Source organism: Cylas formicarius, unplaced genomic scaffold, assembly GCF_029955315.1.
Source record: "Cylas formicarius isolate icCylForm1 unplaced genomic scaffold, icCylForm1.1 PGA_scaffold_9__14_contigs__length_23061073, whole genome shotgun sequence".
Lineage (NCBI taxonomy): Eukaryota > Metazoa > Arthropoda > Insecta > Coleoptera > Brentidae > Cylas > Cylas formicarius.
Genome location: NW_026844365.1, coordinates 273001 through 293332, shown reverse-complemented (window position 1 = coordinate 293332; position 20332 = coordinate 273001). Strand labels below are relative to the sequence as shown.

Here is a 20332-nt window from a genome sequence, read left to right as displayed (position 1 = left end):
CACGCCCATTGCCGCCGCCATCTACCTCAATGGCTGCCGATCATCATGGCCAGTTGGACGGAGACGAGAGGTCAATTCATGCACGCATCCAGGAAAATGTAGCTGTAGAATATCATAATTTTCAGGATCTCCATTTCTTTACCTCTATGCGGGAAATTTTTTGCACAGGACTGCATACCCCTCACTATTTGACCATACAAAACCACCTATCTCACTTTCCCGGATAGTTACATATCTCGGGCGGTCAGTATCATAAGGATCGTCTTGGTTTGTTCTATTCTCGATAAGATCTCACCTTTGTGTGAGCATATAGGTATTTGGACTGGTAAACTTGCTCAATAGCCTTGTCGTCTATAATTAGTTGACCCCCATTAGTGTTACTTCTTTTGGATACTATTAACGTTTTAGTTTAACAGATGTTTATGTTACTTGTCTTTTTTTCTATTTTATCCGCCACTACGGTAATAATTGATGCGCCTCAGGAGGTCATGATATTTTTGTACGCGAGGATATCGCGCTAACATGCACCCCGCGCCATTTTCTTTCTAAACAGTCATATCCACACACTTAAGTCCTTCAGACTGAAAGATTTAATAAGACCTGGACATATTGTAACAAAACATTGCCGTAATCCATGTTACTGACGATCTGTCAAAGGCCATGTTGCTTGTTGAATGCCGCAAGGTCATTGGTTAAAAACGAGATTCTGATCTCGCGAATACGCATGTTCGCAAAACATTGTTCGTATATTATCAGTATAGACAGGGCTTCTATATATCTCTGGAAGCTACATGTCGCCGATCTATCTTCCGTGCTTCCACCAATATAAACTTAAATAATAAATATTAAACAGCATCGGAGAAAGAACATATCACATTTTTTTCACACAACACATATACTATGACATCATTATTAAACTCCAGAAACAGAATGATTGGCGAAACGTCAGCAAGTTCGACTAAGCAAAAATCGACGCAGGAGAATTCCAGAAGTTTTGTAAAAAGTATTACAGTAGCCTGTGGAAGTTTCTTTGAAAAATTATTAAACTCTGGTTGAATAAACAAAAAGAAGGAAACGCCACACAAATTTGAACGAAACTGGCACCAGCCAAGCCAAAAAAGAAGAGCGAACCGGATGGTGACGTTAGCGTAACCAAAGGTTATTCCGCGCCTGACGGCCCCGTTTTTTGCAAACAACCTGCCGTTTCAAAACAAATCCGGCCGAAACACGTCGGGATCGGGTCAATCGCGGCGGCGGCGAGGAAAAATCCACGGGCGACCATTTCCGATCGGCCAATCACGGATTCTAGCGCTTCACGGCGGCCCCATGGGGGGTGACGTCGGCGCAGGGCCGCCGCGAGCATGGGAAACTGCCTCGCCGGCTGTTTACCCACCTCGGACGCAGCGAGGACGTTGCGCGGCATGCTGTCCAACCCACGGACGGACTTTTCTTACCTCGTGGAAGAGGTGAGAGTCGCGAGACAATTTCGAAGAGCCGTAACTTTATTATGTGTCTCGAATTTTAGCCGAATTCCATCGGACGGACCGAAAAAAGGTAAGCGAAAAGGCGCCCATTTCGCGTGACTAATCTCGTGCATTGACCGGCAGTTTTCTGGCAAGGATCTTGAAACGGAAACCGCGTCGGAAACCGGTGCTCGAAATGGTCGACGGCCTGTTAAATCCGCCGCTCTCTTACAGCCGACTCTCGGAATCGCAAAGGTTACCGTCGACGAGGTACATACTTTCGGCCATCCCCCGTCGGCAGTGGTTTTATGATTATTTTCCAGCTCCTGCGTCAGCAGAGACATACCGCTGCAGTGCTTGGACGCGAGAGCGCTGCTCGACCAAGCCAACACCCCGACGCCGGAAAACTCGCTCGACCTCGAGTGGGAGCATGAAACCCTGCCTCCGTCCGCGTTAAATGACACCTCGCGCAGCTCTTGGTAAGTTTCGGGGCCGAGCGAGGCATAAAAATTGAGCGAGTCGCCGTTTTAAACAGGCAGCAAGACACCTTGCAGGTCGGCGAGGTCGCGGCCAGCGATTCCGATTGGTCCCGCGTGTCTTCCGGTGCGAATTCCCTCGAGTGGGACAACGTCCAGAACTCGATGCACTCGGATCTCGATACGGACACTCAATTTTTGCTAAACGAAATCGATAGGCTCACCATGCGGGCGCTGAGAGAGACCGGCGTCGTTGCTGACGGCGCGAACTACTTGGACGACCAGTTGTAGTGACCGTTTAGTCGCCTTCGATATCCAAAAACACTGTTTAGATAAAAAGAAATATATACGACCAACTGTGTGTAATTACTCGCTTCAACGCGCCCATTTTGGTTACGTTTCTGTGACTGCCATAACGGACGAGACGACCGTTTGCGAAACGGTAAGTCTCGCCCCGATCTCTCGATTTTAGGTGGTCCGTGGTTGTCCGCGCGGTGACGTAATTGGCGAGTTAGTGAAATTGAATGTTGACCTGTAACATTAGCGAATAATTTTAATATTATATAAGACTGTTATCCCATCGTCGAGGAAGAGATATTTTTTAAAAAAATAACCTAGCGTTTGAAGTAGCCGGCCTAACCGTGTTGTGTTTCGGGCACCTTTCTCGGCTAGATTTTTAACGAACCGTTAAGTTTACCGCTTTAAATTCACCCAACATCGTTAATTTTAACTTTGTTATGTCCAACTGCAACATATCATCGGCAAAAATAAAAAAACTGTCAGAGTAAAGCCTCGCGTATTTTTTCCACGCTTTCATTCCACAGTTAATAATACTTGGTTGGTATTGTTACTGGAATTAATATAATAGGAATTTATGAAGCAACGTGAGAATAAGTTTACATGCTACATTTTTACGGTAGCAAAAAGAGTTCAGCTGTGGAGAGGGTTGTTGAAAAAATGCCGCCATTTCGTGAAAGAGCATTGAAAGTAGAAATTATATAAAATCTTTTAAATTAACTTTAACTGCCTTAATGGTTTTGACTGCAAACAACTTTTCCAGCAGGTGGACATTTTTGTCACAAAAACAGGAAAAATTTCCGGAGATACCATCAAACTGCAACAATGAAAACAATGATACGAATTGCTGGTATTCTGTGACAGTGGCAACAATTTGACCGAGCGTTGCCAATGCCGTCGGGATTTAAGAGAACGATATTGGTTTCTTATAAAAATAAATCAATTTTCCAGATAAATGTCGGAACTCAATCAGTTGCGGCGACCATACAGATATAGATATTAGATAATATAGCGGTCCTACTATATTTTTGTAGTGAATGAGTTTCCGACCATGCCCCTACATTTCACGCACTAACCTGCATTTTGCGCCATTTCCTTTTTAAACAGTGGTCTGCGCATACTTAATTCGTTTTCCTAGAAGATTTAATGAGATCTAAGAAAATACTGCCTTATTGACGTTCTGTCAGCGGCCATATTGGTCGAATTGAAGTCTCGCGCAAACGGATTTTGAATGGACCTTCTCAATTTTTTTTTCATAGTTGCTTCATAAGTTCATGTATTATCAGCATAGTCAGGTTTTCAGTATCTCTAGTAGAGGTATATGGGGCCGACGCATGCGCGGAAGAATATTCCCAACTCAAAATAGCCATACGTAGCGGTGCGATGGGGCAAAAAAAGCAAACGCTTCGACGATGTAAACATTGATTTTATTGACATAGTGATACATTATCGTGACGGTTTGACAGTTAAAAGGATCGAAAGATTGTTCCCGATACAAAAGTAATGCGCGGGAATTTATTGATTGCTCTCGATATGTCTCGCGCGTAAAACGAAGAGGTTATAGACGACAGAACATTAAACCCGTCCCGACGACATCTCAAAGTATACGCTATGGTATTATTATCAGCTAAAATTGGTTCCAGTATCATTTGTTTTAAATCTTTCCAAAAGATTTTGGTGTTTTCGTGTTCAAAATGGCCGCTCGAAAAAAATACAATATTAATATATATATTGTTTTACATTATCACACAGTTAACATAAATATATTCCCTTAAAACTATACGCCCGACGTTCGGTACTCTGATTGACCAAGTTTTGATTAGGGCATAATATTTTGAGCGTTGCTCTTCTTCTGACGGGGGCCTCGAAACGCGCCCGCCCCTAAAATATCACTGTAAAACGCAAGCCCGGTCGCCGTTCGCCCGCCGCCACTGCAACGGCGAACTGTTGGTACCGCCCCCGTCACCCAAATTATACGCTTTAGTCCTCATTATCATGAGATCGGTCCGTATACTAGGCCTGCGCACGTTAGGTGTCACGACACCGCACGCGTCACTCAAACGCCGCTTCACCGAGAGATGGTACTTCTTGGAGTAGTGCGAGGGCGTCGAGGGTGGCAGGGGACACGGCGCGCCGAAGCTCGCGCTCACCTAGAACCAACACAACCGCTTCTGAGGTGATTTTGCGACGACCGGTATACAGCGCCCTAATACTCGCGAATACGTCACAACACCCACATATATGTACCGCCTAGAAAAGGAGCAGCGTTACAACAGAACGTAGTGTTTAGAAGCAGATCTCCATGACACTAGAGAAGAAGAAACAAAACGTCATAGAGCAGACTATAAAAGAGGACAAAGAACATTAATAAATCGTATAATGTTTATCAGTGTCGGCCGTCGATCAAGTGTCCATGTACGGTGTTGTGGACTACATCGAATTAATAACAGTAACAATAATAATAATAATAATAATAATAATAATAATAATAATAAAAGGAAAACACCCATGAAAACAATATCTTGCGACATCTATAGAAAAGTTTACTCACCTAACTGGGTTTTAGTTCTTCTGTTTTAACAAATTCAAATTATTAGATCTACGAATTCTATATATATTGCGTCGCTAACAATAATTATTCTTAGCGGCCCGAAAACGAAAGGTTAGGGTCGCGAGGGTAGCCAGACTTACCCGCTTGTGGTGGTTGGGCGCCATCTCTTGCGGCAGATTCGCCACGGAGAATAACCGGTAGAACACCTCGTCGACCTGGTGGTTTTTCTTGGCCGACGTCTCGACGAATGCGCAGCACGAGTCCTGCGTGTCGCAGTAGGCCTGCGCCTCGTCCACGCTGACAGTCCTACGTTTTGGCGCCAATGCGAAAACGAATCGCATTACGTATCGATAATATTCTTGATGGTTTCGATATCATATCGACTATTTACGTTGGTGTCGAAATCTGTCTTTCATTTCGCCATATCGACTTCGTCAATACCGTCATAAGTTACAAGATTATTTTTCGAACATTAGATAAATTTTTGTGATATCAATAGTGTAGATATCGCAGCGACTAAATAAAAATATTGCTCAGAAATTTTCCGATCCAAGAATTTAGCCTTAGCGGCATTATCGATACGGTATTGATACTATCGATAACTTAATAACTCGCCAGGTTTTCACTCAGACAAGTGAGTTTTCGAAAATACGCCAAAATTTTGTGATATCGATAGGGTCGATGTCGCATCGACGATTAGCGTTGGCGCATAAATGATTTTATTGCTCGGAAAACGTTCTTTTTAAAAATTCATCTTTATCGACATTATCGATATGGTAATGATACTATCGATAACTTAATAACTCACAAATTTTTCACTCAAACAAGTTATTTTTCGAAAATTCGTCAAAATTTTCAGATATGGATGGTCGATGTTGCATCGACCATTAGCGTTAACGCATAAATTATTTTATTGCTCGGAAATCTTGCTATTTGAGAATTTAACTTTATCGACAACATCGATACGGTATTCATACTACCGATAACTTAATAACCTACAAGTTATTTTTCGAAAATTCGTCAAAATGTTGTGATATCGATAGTGACGATGTCGAATCGACGATTAACCTTGGCACATAAATGATTTCATTGCTCGGAAAACTTTCTATTTAAGAATTCAGCTTTATCGACATTATCGATACGGAATTGATACTATCGGTATCTTAATAACTCACCCAGTTTATCATTCAAAACAGTTATTTTTCGAAAATTCGTCAAATTTTGCCATATGTGCTATTAACGCATAAATTATTTTATTGCTCGGAAATCTTCGTATTCAAGAATTTAGCTATCTCGACATTATCGATCCATGTTTATATACTAATGATAACTTATTAACTTACAAATTCTTTATTTCGACAAGATATTTTTAGAAAATTCTTCAAAAGTCTGCGATATCGAGTGTCGATGTCGTATTTCTATCGATAACTTAATAAGTTTTTTACTTAGGGAAGTTATGTTTCGATATCGATACGAAATCGACTGTTTAGGTTCCTGTCTAAATATCTTTAATATTCCAGTAGCATGGAGTGCGGGCGATTAATTTGTATCGATAACTGGATAAAGGGATTCAACGAACAGGCTTTAGAGACGACGCTTTCGCAACAGAAACAACAACCGCGCTGGCAAAAAAGCAAAAAGAAAACGCCCGTGTTTCCGATCTAATAAAAATTCAGCGCGGGACTCGCGCGGAAAGGAAACTTTCAATGAAGAAACGAGACGCAAAGGCAAAAGCCCGCATCCGGAATACGTAATCAGGTTGAGAAATGAAAGGATGTTTTTTGCGGCGTATCGAGCCTCGCAAATTGACGGAAAGCCGCTTCGATCGCGGGACGTTTGATATTCTCTTTCGCGGAATTCGTGGCCAGGATTTGCGGCGAAGCTCTTACTTCATCTCCTTGTCGTTCTTGTTACCGGCGAATATCATCGGTATGCGCGGTTGGATCTTCTTCCTCGTCAGGCCGCTCGCGTTCGAAGACGTGCCGGCGTTCACTTTCGTCTCGATTATTTGCTCTCTGAGGCGTATTGCCTCCTCGAACGTCTCCCTGCTGTCCATGCTGAACACAATGACGAATAGGTCGCCTGAAACGGTCCGGTTCAAAAACGCATGTATGTAAATACGCGCGCGCGTTAGACGATGTCGTAAGAGTCTGAACGTCGATCCCGAGTTCCCCGGTTCGCGTCCGAGACGGTCGCCGCGCTTTTTTCCGCAAAAAATTCGTAGTTTTCCAAAAAATCGGCGGATTTTTATCGGAAAAAACGTCGATAGGGTGGTTGACAGATTTAATCTGGGACTAGGGGGTTTGTGTTAACGGTAGATTTAACATACATCGGCGGCGTTGTGGATATGCCCGAACATCTCAGCGCTGTGCGAGAGTACACGGGATAAAAAAATCGATGACCCACATGAATGGAGTGTCGAAAACGAATAGACCAGGGGCGCGCGTCAACCGAAGCGTGCGGTGAATTTTAATCGGGGGGTTTCGAGGCCGACATTATTCCCCTCTCGCCGCGTGGGTTCGCGATCCGGCGGCGCAGGCGGGTGGACAATGGTCGATCATGTCCGCTGGGTAATTGGTGACGTGTCGATGCCCGATTGTTATCGCGCGTAATGATGCCCGTCTCGCAACCAATTAACCGACCTCCCGGGGGGCGGCCGGATCCCCGATCGACCCACGGTATGCATTTTTAATGGTGTCGTTGCGGTATTTTTTTCGCCCGCGACGCGGGCCGCTCCGCCTCTGGACTCGTAACACATTTCTCGTTAATTAATGTAGGAGGACGCGCGCTCCGAAATCGAGTTACCGCCGGTTTAATTTACGGTCCCGCTTTCGCGAGGGCGTCGCGGCGGGCTCTCGAAACGACGCCCGGGCGTCCCATTTCTTTTGTGTGGCGGTCGCGAGGCGCGCTGACGTCACGACCGCGAAACCGTACCCGTAAGAAAGGACAGGCGCCTCATCGCCGGAAACGGGTGGTTCCCGGACGTGTCGAGGATGTCGAGCTGGTAGATCTCGCCCCTGATGCGGTACAGCTTTCGGTGGAAGTCCTCTATGGTCGGCGTGTAGCTGTCGTGGAACTTGCCGCCAAGGAACCTCGACACCAGGCAGGTCTTACCGACCCTGGCCGAACCTACCGAAAACGGACGTTTGTAAAACGTCTGTGTCGGTTGTTGTTGAATCGAACTTAATGACATTGCGCCAATTATCATCTGCTCTGGAGAATCCAACAGGATGATTAGCCAAACCTCTACAAGTTCAATTCAACAACTACCGACGGGTGAATTTCGGAGTTTTGTAAATATGAGATGAGACCAAAAGTCCTTGGTGTTGGTATTTGATCCAAATGTAATAGCCCGGATATGGGCGAATGATTCTATTAGTCGCACCCGAAAGAACAAACAAATAACGTAACTATCGTCAATTTTAACATGATTTCCCAGATTTAGCCGGTAAATCGCGAAGCTCACCTAGCACGACTAGCCGGTAGCAGTTCTTGGACGGCGGGATGACGTCATCGCACGAACTAGAACTGGCCGGACTCGGTCCCGGACCCGACGTGACCACGGAGTGGTACTCGGACGCGTTGTGGTTAGGCACGGTCTTCTCTTCTTCCTTTTTGGAGCACAACCAACTTGCGCACGAGCCTAGGTTCATTTTGAAGCGGCGCTGCTCGCTCGGACATCACCGGCTGATTTGCACTGCGATTTCGTCTCGGTTATATATGTTATATGTATAATAAGGATACCGTAGCCGATTTAACGCTGTCCGCGGAGAGTTTAGGGTTATTACTAGTTTAGCGTAGAGTCGGGGAATGAAGCGGCAGCCTAGGGAGGAAATCCGAATGGAATTCAATCTTGCTATCGCAAAATCCGCGCTTATTTTCTCGTAATTACATGTTTGCCAACTTTTATCCTGCAAATTTATAGTCGCACCCCGTATTATTGGCGTTCCGCTTTCATTTTGAATGCGAAAAATGTCGCGACAGCCCCAGGAGCGTACTTCGAGAGAAACGGTATATAAATTTGGAAGCCACGGAAAAAACGAAATAAATTCCGTCACTTACCATTTATGGCGAAACGGTTTAGCGTGTGTTTATCGCGATCTCGTCGACAGCATCAGTACGATCTAAATCGTCCGGCGACTACGCGCTGCTCCGGCGTTCCGACGTCCGCGTCGCGATTGATACACTGCCGAACCACGAAATTTTTCGTGCTGATCTGCCGCGAGAAATCGATTTTCGGCGCGCCGCGGGCGACTCTGCCGTCGCGGTAACAAGCCGACGAGGCCAAACGCCGCGCGCGGAAAAGAAGAAGCACCAAGCACAGATGCGACGGCTCCGCCGTTACTAACCGATGGCCGTTATCCGTGACGCGAAAGGGCAAGAGGCGAACGGCCGTTTGTTGACATCATCTGAATGTCGCAGAATCGGTGAGGTTGTTTGGAGTCTCGTTTGGTTTAGGCGGGGATGTTTGTTTTTTCGAATAATCGCGTCCGTATCGCCCGGAAATAAAAACCTCCTCGATCGCGTTTCTGCTTCGCTCCCGTCGGCGAATGAAAGTGACGCGGGTTTAAAGGTCACCGCGCCGTGACGTCGGCTTTCGATTCAAATTAAAGCCGACCGTATTGTGTGTGCGAAATGACGCAAACCGCGTGACGTGTTATCGTCGGAAAGAAATCCAGAGCAGTTGCGGTAGGTTGCTCGACCGACGGTGCCGCAATTGTCGAGAATTCTCGCGAGATGACCCCTCTGAATGAGGACGCGGGCAGGAAGCGGAGCCCCGCCGACTTCTTCTTTGGCAAAGTGATCGGCGAGGGCAGTTTTAGCACCGTGTACCTCGCCAAAGATGTCCACACCAGCAGGGAATTCGCGAGTGAGTGTTTGACACGCCATGGTACCGTGTCGGTTCTAGTTCGTTTTTGTTTGCCTCGTTTAGCGCGTTATCTCTCGTTATTGTTTCAGTCAAGGTATTAGAAAAGGCCCACATCATCAGGGAAAAGAAAACCGAGTACGTCATGCGAGAGAAGGAGGTGTTGCGGATCCTGGGCAGTTCGTGTTCATATTTCGTGCATTTGTACAGTACGTTCCAGGACCGCGAGCGGCTGTATTTTGTGCTGACTTACGCCAAAAACGGCGAACTTCTCAAACACATTAACCACCATAAAAAATTTAATTTCGAATGCACGAGATACTACGCGGCCGAGCTGGTCCTCGCCCTGGAGTATTTGCGCTCCAAGGGCATCGTCCATCGCGACCTGAAGCCCGAGAACATCCTGTTCGACGAGAACTTCCACCTGTTGGTGACCGATTTCGGCAGCGCGAAGATCGAGAGGTCGGAGGAGGCGGGCGATGACGGTGAGGGCTCCGCGTGTCGCGTTCTTAGACTAGAATGTAGCCGTTGCAGCAGAGAAAAGTCTGCAGCGCAGGCGCAGTTTCGTTGGCACGGCCCAATTCGTCAGCCCCGAGATGCTCAAGGACTCGACGTCCTCGTACCCGTCCGATCTGTGGGCGCTCGGCTGCATTGTTTTCCAGATGGCGGCCGGCGAGATGCCGTTCACGGGCCCCACCGACTATCTAATTTTCGCCAAGGTCGAAAATCTGGACTATGTGTTCCCCGACGGCTTCGACGAGAGAGTAAAAGACTTCGTAGAGAAATTGCTAGTTTTAGAGCCTAACAGAAGACTGGGTAAGGGAATCCGGGGCCCCGGAATTACTATTTGCATAATCATGAGTGATTAGGTGGGGACCCCTGCTGGGGCAGGTGCTGGACTTGTTGCCTTTTCCAGGTGCTTTGGACGCGGTTCCCTATACAAGCCTCCGGGAGCACCAAATATTCGCCGGCCTCGACTGGGACGATTTGGGGCCACCTCCAAAGCTCTCCGACGCGTCGTACATCATAGAGGAGCCGGGGGGCGCGGTGCCCGACCACATGGAGCCTGGTTTGGACTCTGAAAAAGTGTCGAAGTAGACGTTCGCCCCCCCCCCCCCAACGATCTCTCATCCTCAACCCTGCCCTTTTTAGGTTAGTTTTGACGGACATGATTCCCGCGCTCAAAAAATCCGAGCCGGGCCGCAAAATAACCGACCTCAGCCCCGAGGAGATCGAGAAAAGACTGCTGCTCCAAGCGACGAACGCTTACAACGATTTCGTCGGGGGCCATCTCATCCTGAAGCAGGGTTTATTGGGTAAGGGTGTTCTTTGGGTTATGTCGCAACGCGTCCGTTTCGCCGGTTGCAGATAAGCGAAAAGGCCTGTTTCCGAGGCGGCGGATGTTCCTTTTAACGCTGGGGCCCCACTTGTACTACGTCGACCCCGTCACGATGACGCTAAAGGGCGAGATACCGTGGAGCGAGGATCTCAAGACGGAGGCGCGAAATTTCAAGACGTTTTTCGTTCACACGGTGAGTCGCGCGCATCGAGCGGGCCGTGAATTTGTCGTTTGTCGCTTGTTTCAGCCGAAGCGCAAGTACTACCTCGAAGATCCGGAAGGCTACGCCCCGGAATGGTGCAAGGCGATCGAGCAGGTCAAGGAGCACTATTTCCCCCCGGGACAAAAATTAGCCTAGTTCAAATTTGTTATATTTCGAACGTTTTCGTTTTTACTAGCGTGAATTTTACATTTCTTTTCCTTTCGAATAAAAACGTACTCCCTCCCCCCCCAAAAAAAAAACTGGTGTTTTATTCGCGCAGAGGTTGGTACCTTCGCGTCACGTATGTCAATTATCGTCGACAGGCAACATGGCGGGCATGTCCGTCGAATGTTGTGACATCTGAGCGGATTTTGGTTTGTTTTTGTCGCGCGACGCGTGTTTTTCGTGCGATTTTTCGTGACTGACGCCCCCCGATACAGTTTACGTGACTACCATGGACGGATCGCTGACGAGGTAAGCGCGATTAGCCGGTGACGGCGTCCGTTACGTGCGATTTATTTTTACTCGCCCACGGTTTTTCCGCCACATGACAATTTCATTGGTCCTGCGACGGCAAATCTCGTCTCCGCGGGGCCACGGGCCCCGCCCGGCGCTTTGCCGCTTCGGAAACTCGAGCTAGGATCCGCCGGCGGCTCTCGGGTGACGCGAACTCGCAGGACCCGCGGTTGTTTCTTGCGGCGGGGGATCCGCGACAACGGAGGGTCGATATCGGCGCGCCGGGCACCCCCGAAACGGGGTCTAAAATTAGCCCGGCGTACGTTCCATTGTGTACGCGTCTGGAATTAATTATCTCTTTCTACCCCCGGGTTGATTGTTATTCCGATATAATGAGCTCAGATTGCGGCTATGTGGGCGCCGGGAATAATTGTAAACAGGTTGCGCGAGTTTTACATAAACAAAGCCGATCGGATGAGTAAACAACGATATACAGGACGTCTCGACGTTTCGTTCGCATGCCTGCAATCGTCGTTGCTTATGATAGACAGGGGTTTGGTTAGGTTTCGACGCTGTTTTGTAGGAATCTTCTTCTTTTCCTCTCGCTGGCCCGTTGTCTCGAGCGCTTTTCAAGCCTTCCGGTTCGATCGCGACAAACGGTTATTTTATATTCGTTGACATTTCACAGACAATTGAAGTAGACGATTACAAATCGATAGTGATTTTAAGCGGAACAACGAGTTTAAAATTCGTTGTCTTTTATATTCGATTTGGATGGGAATCTGGTATACAATTGTGCGCAAATTGTCTATTTGGTTTTGTAATTTAATACATTAACCTCGAGGTACGATCTGGTTTTGCAGTTATTCTGTTGTCCATGGACTAAATTTAGTTTGGCGATTTGTTCAACAACAGATTTTTTACTGGAATGTCATCGAAAGTTAGGTTTTAAGTTGATATTTGCAGGTTTGCAATGTAATGCAATCTTGGGAGCGTGTTAATGCGTTACGGACGCGTAATTCGGTGGACAGCCGGTACGTTGTTTTCTATAATTACCTCACGTTAAAGTACCCACGACTACAGAACCAGCGCGCGTAGTACCTTGAACTTGTTTCTCCTTTTCGAGTGGCATTTGAAACGCGGAGCAAAACAGAGAAAAAACAATAAAAGAAAACGCGGCGCACAGATGTTCGACTGTTTTTGCCTCGCCTACCGAGCGAAGCAGATGGATCCTTTTGTTATCGATGCGTGTGTGACGGGAATGCGAAAAATTCGCCGGCGAGCGGAGTTTTCGGAAGAAAAATGCGTCTAGAGCATATGTACAGGGTGGCCCTAGCCCCTTGACTTAGAACGATAGAAAAAAAAGTTAAATGGAAAAGTTACACTAGTTTCATCTTAATTTTTTAATTTTTAATTTTTCATGTATACCAGGTGTTGAGTTTCTGGAGTAAATACCATCGTTCCAATTTTAAATAGAAATTCTAGATATATTTTCATGTATAACATTCTATGACCTAAGTCTAACCATTTTTAGAATATTTTTTCGATAAGGGAGTCTTAATTAAAATAAAAAGTAATATAGGATGAGTAAAACTAAAATACAGAAATGTAATTATAAAAAAGGTAGTCTTTTTTTTTTTTAAGGGAAACCGCCTATTTTTATATTTAATCCCATTGGACATTAAAAACTAATATAGGGTTGTATTTGAAATAAGAAAGCTGATATTTACCCCAGTGAGTTAGAAAACCTATATGACGCTATGCAACTTTTTAGGAACCTTATTTAGGACACCCTGTACAGAGTGATTCGCCGTTAGGGAACTGTTTCAAATCGTTATTTAGCGCAATTTCGAGAAATTGTTTTGCATTAAATCGAAAATATTTCCAAATTATACGGGCTGTCGGAGTAATTGTTTCTAAATTTTAATGCGATGTTGCCAAGTTATATTTCAAAAAATATGCTTTCCTATGTATAATATAAAAAATGGACCTTAGAATTCGGTAAAGCGCCTCTCATTTCTTAACACCGGAATGTACCTATTTCATCGTTGTATTTGTCGTTTAAGGTCCATTTTTTATATTATAGAGGACTCTAATGGGAGAATAAGAAAACATGTTATTTCAAATAGTTTATCTTTTTCATAATATGCAAAAATATATTTTGCATATTATGCAAAAATGTTTCTATAATTGTGTACTTTATCTTTACCCTAACTGAGCTCTTTAATTTATATTGATATTTAAAAATTGAAATTTGTGTTTAATAGGCATAAAATTAACCGGAACGTAAATCCTCCAGTTACCAGCAACGAACGAGTCGGGCAAGCTCTAAGATGGCTGTTCTGTATACTGCCTACGGGTTCACCAGTCAGTGGGATAGGCGCGAATGCTTATCACTCTTGGACGAGAAGATATGCACTGCAACGTCCTGAACCGAGCTAACTTGAAGACTTGACGAATTCTTGATTTGCAGAATTCATAACACGTGCCGTCCACGAAGTAAGGAGGCACCAAATTCAATTGAACCGGAACTAGGGAAGCCAGTACCAAATGGGAAGCCAAAACCAGTCCAACAATCAAAAACTGGTTCCAAAAGAAAAACCAACCAAAACCAAAACCCTACAAAACAAAATAATGAGTTGAGGTGTTCATAATTACTTGCAAAGCGTGAAATAAATTGTGAAACTTACGCCTGATGATCGTGGGTGGCGGTGAAGAGTGCCAGGTGCTAGGTTGGTTAGCTTTAATCCAGCCTGAGCTGTAATGTTGGGGACGTCCAAGCAAAATACTACCAACAAGACGACGATCCGCAACTTCTATACGATTTCAATCCTGTTTAATCCTCGAAAACTACGAGATGCCACAAACTTATTAGCAACCACTTGCACCGGCGGAAATCGTAAAGCCAAAGAAAGAAAGACCGATGAAGTTTTACAAAGTTCCAAAAAAAGACCGATGGTGCTGGCAATACGATGTTCGGTTCCAACGCCACTAGGGTCAATGGGCCAATAATGACAGGAGTTAATCAACGCAAGGAGACCAAATAATACCTAACTACTACCCGCTATTACCAATAATAACCAATTATTACACACACGTGAATGAGATTACACAGTAACGTCTTGGGAAATCGAAGACGAACGTGGGCCAAAGGTCGAGTGCTTAACTGTACTAATGGCCGGGTGCATTCGCGTTGACAGAGGATTGAAATATAACCTCTCCAAAAAGCAACAAGTGTAAATAAATGAAAGCAAGGGACAAGAATAGAAATTGCCGTTAGTTCGGAAATAAGAAGGAATACAGGACGATCGTCTAGTGCGATCCAACCGCATTCCGCCGTAACATCTTAAATTGCAGCAAAAATGCAAGGACTTACACTTATTTACATTTATTTTAGAACAGGCAAACCACACCAAGCAATTAAGCAGTTACAGTGTGTTCGAACAGAATGAAGTAGTGAAGAATAATTAGCAATACCAGTAGCTTTGAGGATTAAGACAGTGAGTAATTGTGAGAATAAAACATTTAATAGGTAGTCTCCGAGCATTATTAACCTACATGTGAGAAACATAATTCGAAGTAGTCAATGACAAATTGAACCCGTTACAATAAGCCTCGATATAAAGTCGTCGTGCTTGATTTGCATTTCCAATTGGTCTTCCGTAGCAAGAATGCATATCGCGATAGTCAGTATTTGAATATTCCTGATGGGCCGTCACAGTAGCCGTTGGATAAGCTCTTTTAATAGAAACTAATTTAAATTTAAAAAAATGAATTTTGACAAGCTACTCGTAATATTACGATTTCCAATTTTTGTTGCTTATATTGTGCGTTACGTCGCCGTCGCGTCGTTCTGAGACCTAAATGGAGTCGATATTTTTATTGGGACTCCCCGAATCGCCAATCGTATTCGGGTTAGTAGTAATTATAAAATACATATTATTTTTAAATAATAATAGATAAGATTTAAAACATTTTAATAGGTTTTGAGAAGTGGTAAATTGACCACACATTCTACCGTCAAGGCGGGGAAACGTCGAGCGGAACGGCAACAGTGTGCGACGCGCCCGGTAACAAATAGTGACAGGTGTGGGTGTGTGTGTTTGTGTCGCGCGGGAGCGCTATTCAAGTGCCAAATAAACTAGTTTGGCTTAATAATGTGGCGATTCTTTTTGAATCTCTGACAAACAACGTTTTAAAAATAGAGTTTGAAACGCCGCGACTTCCGACGCTTATTTAAAATCGGACGTTTTCGTCCTCTCCATTTTTTATTTGAATTCTTCTTTATTTTCATCGGTTCCTTTCGATGCGAAAGAAATCAAACGAAAATCGACAACGCCGCGGTTTTTTTCATCCGGCGTCTCCAGGAATCGTAGGAGAAGCGGCAACGTCGTCGCGTTGCGTAACCGGTTGATTTTTTAAGTTATTTTCTTTGTGTACCCACGTTCCGGGAAATGGCGCGCGAACCGGCAACGCCGTTCGTTTTTTTTCTGTTTCGCATGTAGAAAAATACGGGGCGCGAGGAATTCTCGGCGCCGGCAACGTCGCTCACGTCCGTTGCATCGGCGTCCCCCGCTCGCCTCCTCCGAGTCGTTTTTCTCGGCGTCGCTCTCGGCGCCGCGACGCCTTCAGTAAGTCGCGTCTGACCGAAGCGACGTCTGTCGAACCACCTTCTCAGTGCATTCCACTCGGAACGAGCGCGCACTACGGCCACCTCGCCCACCGGATTCGAACCCCTCGGACTTTTTGGTTGCCCCGCTGCCCCCGAAATGTACCGGGTGATCGTGGCCGCGTTACGATGCGATAGCGCCCTCCTGCTTGTCGCCGGGGTGGGCGGTACGGGGTGGTGCGCGTTTTAGCCGGACCAGTGGCGGCGGCGTGGGGCGGTACCGCGTGGAAAATGCCTGTTAGCACTGGGTGTCAGGCGTCCGCATCGGATGCACCCAAGGCCAAGCGTTGTAAACTCTGTGACGGTAGGCGGTTTGAGTTTTTGCACGTGTGCCCGGTTCGAGGGAGAGGGGAGGGAGGCTTTTTGTCTCCCCCTTCCCGTTTCGCTTTAGGTTAAAAATTGGCTTACCTCGTATGACATGAAAAGCTTGGATTAAAAGGGTTCTGCAGATATTTTTAGAACGTTGCAGACTTTTCTAAACCATTGCAGATATTTTTTAACCCATGAAAACGTATTTACGAGATTGCAGACGTTTTCAATGCATTGCAGGTGTTTTAACATCATTGCAAATAGTTTCAAAACGTTGCCGGCGCTTTTACACGATTTTACAGATATCTTTGAACCGCTAAAGACATTCTGAAAGCATTGCGGGGATTTTAAAATCGTTGCAAGCATTCCAACAGCATTGCAGACATTTTTCGCACCATCGAAACGTTTCTACGACGTCGCAGATATTGCTTGTTATCGTAGATTATTTTGAAAGGCATTGCGATGATTTTAAAACCATTGCAGACATTTTTGGGACAAATATCGTGGCGAACATTTCAAAGCATTGCAGATATTTTAAAACAAACAAACAAATACAAGGATAGACTTTTGTTACGAAAGTTTTTACGGGAACGTTTTTACCGATATTTTTTTGTTATCATATCATTTTAAAACCATTTCACACATTTATCAGATCTCCGAATATTTTCGAAGGGTTGTAGATTTTTATAAGCCTTTTACGTGACTCCACAGATACTTTCAAATCATTACGGTCATGCTTAAAGCATTGCAGATAGTTGCACGTATTATTATTTTCTTTAATAGTGGCGATGAGCAATATTTCGTTTGTCGGATCCGATGAATACGGACGCCATCGTGCTCGCTCGGCAGCCCGAAATTAACCTCCCGCCACCCCTCTCGCCCGCCCCCTCGACCCGTTTAACTTTATTCACGCGGAATCGGCGCCGGTTATTAAATCCGCGTCCGAAACGCGCGGGGGCCGCAAAAAGAACTCGATTAAAACTCGCTCGTGCGAACGTCAAACCTGTCGAAAATTCGATTAATTCAAACCGCCGCCCCCCCACTTTTCCGTATTCGGAAATCTAGAAATTCGCGGGACTGCACATTTTCGAGTAAGGTTCCTACATAATGTGTGGGGCTTACCCAATGCCCCGGGCCCCAGTTAATGCAGTACTCGCGAAACCTGTTCCTTTGGGGTCCTGCGATAAAGTCCCTGAACGGTAGAAATGAAAGTACATGAGAAAACAAAGGACATGAGAAATATAAAAAAAAGCCCCAAGGGTGGGACCCTTTAATTCGTATTATATGAAGACGGAGAGATTATTTCGGTTATCACCAAAGCACGCCATATAAATGCGTCAGTTATTATCCCTTTCTGCTGACATAGTATCACCACACCTCATGAAAATGCGGCGTGATGCTTGCTATATAAGCAAATTTATATTTGAACTAACCAATCATTTTATTTTACCGCGTAGTAACAAACGAGATACATAAAATCACATTATAAACGTATATGGGGTTGATAGGCAAAGCTGGTTTAGGTGTTTACGGGGATCCAAAAGTATATACCTTTTTTAAATTTTTAAAAGTTAGTTAAGTTATGTTTACGTTTGTGCGTCCTATTTGTTGAACAATGCGACGATGTCACTCCGAACAATGTTAATAGTTTTCAATCTATATTATTATTTTTCTTTTTTGTGCAAGGCTGTAAAGAAAGCGATGAGCAGTGGAAATCGGACAACACTGTCTGAGACTGTATAACGATACAGAAACAATTTAAAAGCCTTACGGGATGCTGCCGGATTTACCTGTTAATCTTGAGTGGAAATCGGTCTCATAAACTGGGTATTTTGCGTCTAGGGCTGCAAGGACAGACAAGAGCTGACTAAAACGAAATAGATCTACCTCAAAGATCAATAGGAAGCCAGGTTTATTTACAGTGGAAATCGGTAGATAAACGACTTTAAGAACTGGGTATTTGTCGTCCAGCGCTACAGAGACAGAGAAAAGCTGACTAAAACGAAGTAGATCCAGCCAAAAGATCTATAGAATTTTAAGTTTAATTGCAGTGGAAGCATTATTTGTGTAAGGCTGTAAAATAAAGCGACGAGCATTGGAAATCGGGAAACATTATCTAAGGATAGAGAAACAATTTAAAGTGCCACGTTACTTTAAAAGCCCTACGGGATGCTACCGGTCTTATCTTTTACTCTTGAGTGGAAATCGGTAGATAAAGAGCCTCAAGAACTGGATATTTTTCGTCCAGGGCTCCGAAGAGAGAGAAGAGCTGACTAAAACGAAATGGATCTACCCTAAAGAACTATAGGATGCTAGGTTTATTTACAGTATTTTTTGTCTAGGGCGATAAACGGATAGAGGGTCTACTATACAGTAGGGCTTATACAATCGACCGAGATGGAAAATCCCGTTCTTTAGGGTTGTAAAGAAAACGAAGGGCTCATTAAAAAGAAGTAGCTTTGCCCCAAAGTGTTATGGCATTCCCTAGACAGGGAAAATCGGAGAAAAGTGTCTATAAATTAACATTTGAACGACCTAGAACCTCCGATCGTGACAAATACAGAAACAATTCGAAATACTTTAAAAGCCCTTAGATAGTTAAATGACCTCCAGAACTGGGTGAAACACCACACGGCTGTTGAAATTTTGGCAAACGTTTTTTTTTTATTTAAAATCCGATTCGCGAACCTTGTTTTATTTAAATCGAAATAAAAAAAAAAAACTAAACATCCCGACCTTGAGCCGGAGATTCAGGTGCAAGAAGCGACACATCAAATTTTTCTGCGACGCGCGATGCCAAGTTTTCTAATCCCCCTCCGAATCAAGATAAGTTATACGTTTTTTCCTTCTCCTCGCCGCTGCCGTCGCGATCCGACGGGATCTTATCTGCCTAGCGCGGAGGCCGGTGCGCCGTTTGTTTGCTTATACAGAGGCGGACCTTTCAACGGATCCAGGTTAAAGAAGACCAGATGCGATTTACGTAAAAAGCGAAAAAAACAAAAACGGGAGTCGGCTCGCAAGCGGATTACGCTTTCCCTTGCACGGAAAACAACAACGGACGCGTGTCATTCCGCGCGCCCTTGTTTATTTACACAACAATATGCGGATCCGGATTACACGGAATCGGCTCGTCCGTTGTTTTGTTAAATTACTGCGCTTTGATGTTTTTCACTACGTAAACTACTTTCACGACGACGCGACCTCGGACTCTAGGGCTCCGGATCAGCCCTTGCGTCAATGTTTGAGAAGGCTGGCAAATTTTTCTGCCTCTAATGTGGAGCACGTAGTGTTTGACGATGTCAGCGTGACGAGAGAATATTCTGACCTCTATCATTATTAATCCCTTGTCATCCTTCAGCTGCCCGAGGAGCTGGAGCACACAAGGGAAAGGATCTTCTGTGAATTTGCCTGACTATCAAAATTCTAACTGTTGTGGGAATAATGGGGTTTACAAAGGGATTGTAATTAACTAACCAGAACTAATTGAAGCGGTGCCTAAGCAAATTTCTTAAGAATTAAGCTCAAGAGCTCTGTTGGATGCAGTCAGCGGGATGCAACGGCGTTGCACACATCGCATAAAGCTCTAAAGACAACACTTCTTCTTCTTCTCTGGCACTACAACTAATCGTGAATCTTGGTCGCGTTTACGATCCCTCATCAAAATTAAGATATTCAGCAATTGTATCCTTCCACCTTTTACGGG

General features: G+C 44.9%; 4 protein-coding genes across 7 annotated transcripts in view; 3 read left to right on the top strand and 1 right to left on the bottom strand.

The window, feature by feature from the left end:
* Window positions 1-1178: 1178 nt before the first annotated feature.
* On the top strand, window positions 1179-2718 carry LOC132707396 (uncharacterized). The gene is made up of 5 exons (XM_060679241.1): window positions 1179-1466; window positions 1526-1554; window positions 1608-1733; window positions 1787-1942; window positions 1999-2718. Exons 1-5 carry the CDS (start codon window positions 1362-1364, stop codon window positions 2228-2230), a joined length of 648 nt encoding a protein of 215 aa, XP_060535224.1. The 5' UTR covers window positions 1179-1361; the 3' UTR covers window positions 2231-2718.
* Window positions 2719-3652: 934 nt separating this feature from the next.
* Window positions 3653-8978, bottom strand: LOC132707382 (GTP-binding protein Rhes). Of its 2 annotated transcripts, none has more exons than XM_060679218.1 (6): window positions 8850-8978; window positions 8254-8484; window positions 7722-7916; window positions 6677-6869; window positions 4928-5093; window positions 3653-4386 (listed from the first exon to the last, which is right to left on the bottom strand). In XM_060679218.1, exons 2-6 carry the CDS (start codon window positions 8438-8440, stop codon window positions 4126-4128), a joined length of 1002 nt encoding a protein of 333 aa, XP_060535201.1. In that variant the 5' UTR covers window positions 8441-8484; window positions 8850-8978; the 3' UTR covers window positions 3653-4125. The 2 variants fall into 2 exon arrangements, 1 of the variants encoding a protein (XP_060535201.1); XR_009619729.1 differs by having other exon boundaries at window positions 4273-4386; window positions 4788-5093.
* Window positions 8979-9166: 188 nt separating this feature from the next.
* Window positions 9167-11455, top strand: LOC132707381 (3-phosphoinositide-dependent protein kinase 1). Of its 2 annotated transcripts, none has more exons than XM_060679217.1 (7): window positions 9167-9657; window positions 9747-10139; window positions 10192-10470; window positions 10571-10748; window positions 10807-10970; window positions 11023-11186; window positions 11241-11455. In XM_060679217.1, the coding sequence occupies exons 1-7, from the start codon at window positions 9525-9527 to the stop codon at window positions 11349-11351; spliced, it is 1422 nt and encodes a 473-aa protein (XP_060535200.1). In that variant the 5' UTR covers window positions 9167-9524; the 3' UTR covers window positions 11352-11455. The 2 variants fall into 2 exon arrangements, with proteins under 2 accessions (XP_060535200.1, XP_060535199.1); XM_060679216.1 differs by having other exon boundaries at window positions 9179-9657; window positions 10189-10470.
* Window positions 11456-11518: 63 nt separating this feature from the next.
* The window catches only part of LOC132707507 (myocardin-related transcription factor A), a 29092-nt gene continuing 20278 nt past the window's right edge, over window positions 11519-20332 (top strand). Inside the window, exon 1 of one of the 2 annotated variants that reach the window (XM_060679396.1) lies at window positions 11519-11669. Coding sequence is in view for 1 of the 2 variants with exons in the window: in XM_060679395.1 (XP_060535378.1) it covers window positions 16552-16624 (73 nt within the window). In the remaining variant the exon portion in view is untranslated. Of the gene's footprint in view, window positions 11670-16296; window positions 16625-20332 lie in introns of those variants that run through there. The other variant, XM_060679395.1, reaches the window with a different exon arrangement.